Source organism: Apis dorsata, unplaced genomic scaffold (assembly GCF_000469605.1).
Source record: "Apis dorsata unplaced genomic scaffold, Apis dorsata 1.3 scaffold_127, whole genome shotgun sequence".
NCBI classification, from domain to species: domain Eukaryota; kingdom Metazoa; phylum Arthropoda; class Insecta; order Hymenoptera; family Apidae; genus Apis; species Apis dorsata.
Genome location: NW_006263420.1, coordinates 688,135 through 696,946, shown reverse-complemented (window position 1 = coordinate 696,946; position 8,812 = coordinate 688,135). Strand labels below are relative to the sequence as shown.

Genomic DNA, 8,812 nt, shown 5'->3' with positions numbered 1-8,812 from the left:
TGAAAAAAAAAAAAAAAAAAGGAACGTTTCGATGGTTGTATTGTATATATACTCGTGCTAGTACATAAATTTACTTAATATTTTTGGCCTCTCTTGGTTGAATTTTTAATTTTCTTTTTTTTAAAGATTCGTATTTGTATCTTTCAAGCTTTTTATCGAATTTTTGGCTTTTGAAATTTTTTCTTTTTTTTTTTTTTTGGAGACCTGATATCCTCGATACAAGGAAGATAGATTCGATACTCGATAAACGAATTAATATTTCTGATGTAAAGTAGATATACGAAAAATCAACGACGAGGCAGTAACTCGTTATATTCTCGTGCGAGAAGAACAACGAGGTGTCGAGTTGGAAAATAAAAAATTGCTTTAATAAATTCCGTAAATGGCGAACGAGTCGGAAGTTGTTCTCTGTCATGAATTTTCCGTTTGAATTAACGGCCGCGTAAATTTGCCTCGGTGGATTTTTATTGGAGTGGCCGCTGTGATAATAAAGATCCCCTGGTATAATAAAGGCAATTAAATTCATTTTTTATTTATTTATTTATTTATTTTTTTTTTCAAGCATTTTACATCGAGCACTCGACCCGATGATCCCAGTTGAACATGGTTGATTAGAGAGAAAATAGAAGCTGAACGAGTTACTAATGAAGAGGCAAATTTCTGGCGAAAACGAAGTATCCTCTAATTGAAAAACAACCTATCGAAAATCGCGTTTTTCCCTCCCTCACGTTTTTTCGTTCAACTTTATTTCGTTTTACGTTCAATCAACGTCGACAAAAAAAAAATAATACTCTCGGTTCCAATTAATCATTGGAATCGAGATTAATACAGAAATTTATTCCAAGTAAATGAGAATCTTTGATGATATATAACAATTCCTATCCCCCCTCCCCTCCCCATAAATTTATCGTTCGAAGAATATATAACTCGATCACCCCCATTGAAATTGAATACTATCGTCTTCCTTAATAGACTTTGTCGATCTACCTACCCAATAATTAGAATTTCATTAATTCTGTTTATCGTTAGGTAACGACTGCTGTCACTTGAAACGTTCATTCGTTTCCTCCGAAGGAGATCAGGTTGATGGATGAAGATCCACGTTAAAAGACCAGTTAAAGGATATAAATGGGATGAAATAGGTTCCGGAGACGTTCCTCCATAGGCAACATTTTATTCGGCCATTCGAGTGTATTCCTGATATTCGTCATAATTAATTTCTTCGCTGCTTCCCCCCGCGAGCTGGAATAATACGCCCGTTTCGTGATTCTTTTTATAACTTTTAAATTAATACCGAACACCACTTTGAACTGATCTTTCTTTCGTGACGGTTCTTTTGAAGGAAAAATACGCGACGCACTGGTGGGAATTAACTCCTCCCCCACGAGTATTATCCGGCTCGAGTTAAACGATTTAACGAATCACGAATTACCGTTCGATTTTCATTCCCCTTTGATCTATGTTACACGATATTATCAACGAGAAAAGAGAAATTTATTCGACGCTGTGAACTTGTGTTTGACAATCTCGTTGTTTATAAATAGGATCCAATTTTAATAGCGTTCGATGGAAATATAGAGAACGAAAATCGTTCCGTATCAAACTTCGATTAAATTTTTTAATACCGGAATCTGTCTTGCGTCCCTTATTTTTCTCTTGATCGAAAAATATTAATATTTAACTTTTAAGATTACTATTACCACTCGATATTCAATAGACAGTGTATCAAAGGCTTTAAAATTTTTAACCCTAAATCTACTCGATCGCGAGGCAATTATTTCTCTTCTATTTATCCATCGTGTCTATAAAACACGCGTGCACAACGATTAATCCGCTCAGTCGACAATGGACAACGCGACGCTATTTTTCCACAACCCCAGGGACCATGGAACAAATATTCCATGCGACCAATTAAAATTGCGATGAAATTGGTAACCTAATCTTCTCCCTGTTTCTGATTAATTTTTTTTCAAAATCGAACACGGCGAAGAATGACATCGTAAATCGCGATATTCCTAAATAACGAGTTCACAGACGTGAACCGTGTTAAACTACTGTCTAACTATTCGATCGTTATCACCGGTATCGCTTGTCGAACGCGTCGAGGCTCGAGTTATCGATGGAACAAGATCGAGTCGTTTCTCCTCCTATTCTCGCAACAAATTATGCGATTACGTTTATTACCGCGTGGTCGGTTAACGAGCAAAACGGCGTAAGAAAAAAATCGTTGGCCAAAAAAGGGTTGCTCCCTCGAAAGCCGTGACAAATCATCGTCCCTTGTTCGGTGAACGCGAATCACCCCCGGAGGGTTAGAGGCATGGAAAGAACGCACAGGCCTCGACCTGTCTGAACAAATACGGTCTCTAATTTACATTTTAATGGATCTAAATTGAAATCTGCTGGACGCTAGGCTCAAGATAAATCGTCGGGGAGGTTACACAGGCTATTTACTTTTTATCCTTGGTTGGTGACTGGCGTGACCATGTTCGTATCTGATTTCTTTTTTTTTTTTAGAAGTTGCTCTTTCGAACGCGTGTCGAGGATATAATTATCAGGTAAACAGGTGAAAGATGCGGGGAATATTAGAAAAAAAGAAATTTTAATTTCTCGATGGGGAAAAAAATTATAAGTAAGATTAAGATTTTAACGTTAAAGTTATGATTTAAGATAAATGGAAATTCATAGCGTGTTTATTTTTATCGAAACGTTTACGTTTCAGGAATTTTAATGTTATTATGATTCGTTCTTAAAGTAATTGATTATCAACAGTTAATGATTTAACCACTACATAGTTGGTATGCATTAATGTTTAGTAAGTTCTGACAGCGTTATAGTAATTTATTAATAAGCCGCAGAGGAAGTTCGATAGGGCATTCAATGTTTAACAAGTTTCTAGTTTGCACGTTTTAATGAATGCGAATAATTAACAACCTCTGATATTATAAGTTGTCGATAAAATTTTCTATATAACGTTTGCACGATCTTTAAAGCGTCGTATCAAACGTATCGAATCGATTATACTCTCGCAACTTTTAATTACATTGTTAATTATCTTATCTTTAAAATGTCATTCCCTCTGGATGAAAATAGAATAGAAGATCGATAAAAATTGAAAGTTTTAACAATTTTTAGAAAAATTGAAGAGGAAGGGAAAAACTTAGAAAAAAGTATTCACTGAAAACAACTTTTCTAGTGTAAAATAATTATATACCATTTGCTTGTTTTCGAGTTCGATGTCATCTGCAATTACCGGTTCTGAAAATGACCGGTGACGAGAGTAATTAAACGAGGGGAATATTCACGCGATATTAATTGGAATTAAAACCATAAAATCAGCGGCAGGCACGGATAAACATAATTTGCCAATTCTTATAACTCAGCGAGACGACTTATATACATCGGCGATTATTCAACTGGGTCAGCGATACCTCGAAGAAGCCCGACTAACCGTGGACAACGATAAATTGCTAATTACTTGGGAACGGCTCTCACCCTCGACTACGACGAAAGCCCAGAAAATCTCTTCTCCCTTGGCTAAGCGTTTTTCACGGGGAATTGGATAAAGGTAAGCGAAAGCGATATTTTTGAAGCGTTAAAAACGTCAAGATAAATTGTAAATAATTTCTCTAGCCTATCTACTTATCAATTAAAACGTACAATTATTTATAGCAAATAATACCGAATGAATGAAAATAATTAAATTGTTCTATAAAATTAACGCGAAACAAACAAACAAACAAAAACTTCAAGCTGAAAGAAGCCTGAGATAAAACAATATCCATATATATTCTTGGCCAAAGTGCTCTCTACACCAGTCGACGAAACCCGACTAATATTATTATCCTTATACATCCGTATTGTCGTATATATTCGAACAGTTTCGCAACAGAACGTTTCGTCCCTGCGGTTCTTCCCTCCAGAAGAGAAGATCCAATCCGATCTCTCGATCGATGGCCTTCGAATCGGATGCGTCGAAATCATTTGGCACGCAGGCCGGATAAACAAGATATCCGTCTTCATTTAGCGTAACGCGAGTTATTTATGGAGCGAGGCTGATAAATGCGCGCGGCACGAATAAGAAATACCCTTGAGCGAACGAATTTTCCAATTACGACGAGCGACCCTTGAGAAACTAACCGCATAGGGAGAAATAATTCCTCGGACGGTGGCGTAGCGTGGACTTAGCGGGGACTCTTCTCCCGCCGCCGACTCTTTTATCCCTCATTTCTGATCGCGGCGTGAATCATTTTCTAAAGGCATCCACCGAATAATTGCGATCCCGACCGTCGGGGGACGAGGAGAGCCACAAATTGCCCCCTGTATTACGAGTAATTTATAATTATAAGCCACAAGGCGAACAATCTGCGCCGCCTGTTTTTCGACCCGCAACCTGTTATTTCAAGCTCTACTAAATACTTCTAGAACGACGCAGGAAAAGGAAATAGCTGCTGAAACTAACCACGATTTATTCTTATGCCGCGTCCACACTGCCGATAATTTTTCACGAGTTTTATCTTGTCGCGAGAAACGAGACGCGACTCGAGAACGTTCGATGTTTCAAAAAATGTATAAAAAATTGTAAAAAAGAGAAAAGGTATTTTCCAAGTATTCCTCTTACGTATTATATACGTTCTATGTACGAATTTTGTCGTTGGTGGATGGACAATTGTTTGTAAGTTTTTCATTTTTACATATAAAAATATACGTCCATTATTGGAAATCCCGTTTGATCTTTGACACCGCATCGATTCAACAAGTAGCGAAAGTTTCGAGTTGGATTCTGATCGATGTGAATGGAGCATTATTACATCTCGCGAAAGGGGAAAGGAGAAGGGATACACAGAAGAGGTGGTTCGGATGATCGAATTCGAACGTGTCTCTTATCCAATTAAGCGTTTCCTTTTCGATTCCGCTGCGTTTAATATCAGTCAACTCGATACTGGACAATTAAGGAATGATAGGATGTAATCAAATGATGATAACGCGACGATGAATGCCGGTTTAAAACGAGATAGAAACTATTAAGTACGTGAGATCGCGTATGATGATATCGTTTCGGAAGAATTGATCACTTTCGTTATGTTTTACCATCAATCGTTGATCGCACTTTTACACTCGTGTTTCCTCGTCTTCTTCTCTCGATTTAAAGACAGGCCTCGGTCGAGCAACCGCACTTTTCACCGGTAATTACGAAAGATGAAGTGATTCAGTAAACCCGGTTAACAGTATCTTTTTGTCGAAGGGATCTCTGTAAAATGTTCTCTCGCTTTTCTCAATTTGACACAATGCGTTATTTTATTTAGAGAAGAAGTTGATTAACTTATGTACGTGTATTGCATCGTTCGAAAAATAGTAGATAGCGCTTTTTTCGATTCTAATAGATCCAATAAGAATATAAGTGATTCAAAAAAAATTTACAAATCAGTCACGCTTTTCTCATTAACTTATCTCTCGTTACCTCTCCTGCCTACCTCGAGAGTATCATCGAAACGATGATGTCCATAAATATTCGAGAGACGACGAAACAAAGGAGCGAGGATGATTTTCAAAAGGGAGCAAAACCTCGAGAAAAACTTTGATCGGCAAGGAAATAGAAAGATTCCTATACAATTCCTATCTCGCAAACTGGTGAAACGTAGTAGAATCTCGCGACACGGTATGTCGATTCGACGCGTCATCCATCTCTGGAAAATTTTATTCCCTCGCCCCGTTGCCTCTCAGTTACGCGCCATTGGGAGCGAGAAAAGTTTCGAAAGAAGGAATATCGTCGATATAGGAGCGACGATCGGTGCTGCCTCCAGCCATTTCTTGGCCAACACGTACCGATCATTTCACTCCTCGCGTACAATTTTCCCTTCCGTACAATCCGAGTCAACTAGAAATCCGTGCAAACTATCCGAGAAACCTTCAGGATATTCCCTTTCTCTCGAGCAACTGCAAAGAGGATAGAAGGTCTCTCACGTGCATTAATGCAGGAACGTGATCGAGGAAATCGAACGAGGGAATCGTGTTCCGTGTAAACATACACGCGATCACCTACAACATGACCGTTTCTCTCCCTCTCTCTCTCTTCCCCTCTCTCTTTGGAACCTTAAAAATGTGGAAAAATGCAGGCCTCCCAATGCTCCCTCAACAATTTCTTTTGTTTGTTAAGTCCGTGTCTTATGTCTTTTATTTCTCTTTTTCTCGGCCAATGTGTAAGGGGAAGTGAAACGAAAGGGAGAAGGAGCGTTAAGTAGCAGCGAGAAGTCTGTGATTACTCTAACGATCCCTCTGATAGTTGGTTTTCAGGAAAATTAGAGAGAGATCTTTTGAGGATTAGCGCCGACAGGAAACGAGACATCAGTAGTGCTACGGTAATAGTAATTATTCCGATGTGGAAGTGCTACGTGTTCAAGTAGTATTCGTTCCACGGATGACCTCGGACTTTTTCAGGTTTTTCGGAGGTTTTCGAACGAAATATAAATAAAAAAAATTCCACGTCGAATATATCTTCATCGGTCAAAAATTTTAAATCATTTCGAACATTTCGGAAATCGATTGGAAAATTGGCAAAATTTGCACGTGCATATTTTCAAACGAGGGGGAAGCTAGGCGAGATTTTTTTTTACCGAGGAGAATAAAATTTCACATTGCAGCGATCCAATAGGTGATCGCGAAGCTCGCTAAAACACGACGAAAACACGAAAATCGCGCGGCTCCCTCAAAGTTCCATTAAACAAGGGATCAGGAATCAGCACGGTGTGAAACTCGCGTGGAACATTTTCACAGAAGTCGATTCGAAATCGAGTCGTCGACTCGAATCTTTCGCTCTTGGATACGCGTTAGAACGTCGATTCCTTTCCCCTTATAACTTCCCTCCGACGCCCACCTTCCTCGACTCCCGTTTACCTCGTTTATCGATTCCAATCACGAACGCCGCCGCTCGAAAATCACGAGGAAAATTCGAGCGATGGCGAGACGAGGCGACCCCGCGAAAATTAGTTTATACGCGTAATCCGCGTGACAGTTGCAATTTCGGGGGTGGTCGGTCGGTGGTGGGTGGTAATAGCGGTTGATTTTCCAGTTGTTGGGAGAAAAGCGTACGTGACACAGGAGCCAGACATTAATTGCATTCTCATTTAATTAAAGGACTCACCAGAGAGGTGATGAGGTAGCTGTGATAGTCGCTCATCATCCCTATTTGCTGCGCCTGCTTCAACACGTCGTAAATCCTCTCCGTGGAGCAATCCAGTACAATGTGCGACTCGGCCGAGTTCTTTATCTGCTTCAGCAGCGGCCTGAAAACAGAAAGGGGAGGCACGAGGGTTACGTAACGGTGGATACATTCTATTTTATTCGTTTCACCGCGTCTCGGCGGATAGACGTTGTTGATTTCCGCTATTAAGCGTCGTACCGGGGCGTTTTCCGCTCGAAACGGGGCCCCTCTTTTCCTTTCCAGAGATATTTTTACTCCTCTTCTTCTTCCCCCCTTTTTCCACGCAATTCAACATATTATCGGTCGCTCGACGTAATTTTCGAAACATGATGTTTCCGAGGAAACGATGATATATTATGGTCGTTTCGAGGGAGGGGGTTGATAGAATATTCTATAGTATTCTTGTTCCCGTGGAACGTATACAGAGGGAGACGCGTTTTGTGTTTGCATAAATCAGGATAAAGATACATGTTTTTCTTCTTCTTCTTCTTTCTTTTTTTTTCTTTTTCTTTTTCAATGTTTCGATGGCCATCGAAGATCATCGACGAGAATCGCATTCGGAAGGAAATTTATTTTTATCAGGGGAAAGATGAAAATCGGGATTAATCGGGCAATTGACCCCTTGGTCAACCAAGTTTTCACGCATTCGCTCGCAACGGGCCGCCCCGTGCCCGCGGGATCGGGATAACTTCCGATTCCGGACCCCACGTACACTTGTGATCAAAATTTCATATCTCGAGTATCCTCTTTCCGACCTTCCGCTCATCCAATATGCACGATAATGCGAATCTCCTTATACGCCCTGTGCAACTTGGACTGCCGTTCATTGCGCGAATTTTTCATGGGCCGCTGTATAATTCAGAGGGAAAGTCTCTTTCATGCGCCGTTCCAGAGCACCAACGGCCCTCCCCGCGATGCCCACCACCGACTTTTCGTCGAATCTTTCATACGACAATGAAAACGCGAAACGTTGGCAAACGTTTCGTTACACGTAGCGATGGTATTACCGGTTATTTTATATTATACGATGAATCCGAAAACTCGAATTCCGAGAGTAATCTCAAGAAAAGAATATTTCAAATTATTCCATTAGATTATAAAAAGAGATTATAAAAACGTTTCAAGTTTCGTTTTAAAGTAGAAGTGTTCACTTTTTCGTGGCACTGGTGACAAGTTCACCACGATTATATATTTCTCAGAAAGCTGATGGTGATATCATCTCGTCGCTAGTTAGTCACAAAATAAAAAAAGAAGAAGAAAGAAGAGCGGAGAGAATATAAAAGCGCGGTTTTTATGGAGTGGAAAGTGTAGGACGGAGAATAGTTCATGATTGGCTGAATTTATAGGGGTGTATCGCGGCCTCGTGGGGCAATGTAAAGTGGTAAGCAAGATCTATTAGGTTGTGAGATGTAGCATCCGAGAGCGTTTTACGGCCCAAACTGCTCTTTTGTGCGATTCGTGACCTATTAATACGGCCATTAAGAAGTTTGAATAAGAATGATAAATCAGAGGTTGAAGAGGTTTCTTTGTACCCGCTGGTATGTGCCCTTGCATAATCTTACAAAATTTCGTAGAAATATGGTGGAGAACGATGGCGATATTATAGTATCTCTT

At 39.8% G+C, this 8,812-nt stretch overlaps 1 protein-coding gene and 1 long non-coding RNA gene across 11 annotated transcripts in view; one reads left to right on the top strand and one right to left on the bottom strand.

Moving 5' to 3' along the window:
• Positions 1–8,812, bottom strand: part of LOC102678757 (glutamate receptor ionotropic, kainate 2) — a 225,162-nt gene that overhangs the window by 33,801 nt on the left and 182,549 nt on the right. For all 9 annotated transcript variants that reach the window (XR_004149996.1, XR_004149997.1, XM_031509125.1 and 6 more), the window contains one exon: positions 7,139–7,280. Coding sequence is in view for 7 of the 9 variants with exons in the window: in XM_031509125.1 (XP_031364985.1) it covers positions 7,139–7,280 (142 nt within the window). In the remaining 2 variants the exon portion in view is untranslated. The remainder of the gene's footprint in view (positions 1–7,138; positions 7,281–8,812) is intronic.
• LOC116185203 overlaps positions 1–8,812 on the top strand; it is an 86,402-nt gene that overhangs the window by 65,690 nt on the left and 11,900 nt on the right. Inside the window, exon 6 of one of the 2 annotated variants that reach the window (XR_004150000.1) lies at positions 1,030–3,109. The exons of the other annotated variant lie outside the window; for it this stretch is intronic. This is a non-coding gene — a long non-coding RNA (uncharacterized LOC116185203). Of the gene's footprint in view, positions 1–1,029; positions 3,110–8,812 lie in introns of those variants that run through there. 2 annotated transcript variants of the gene reach the window in all.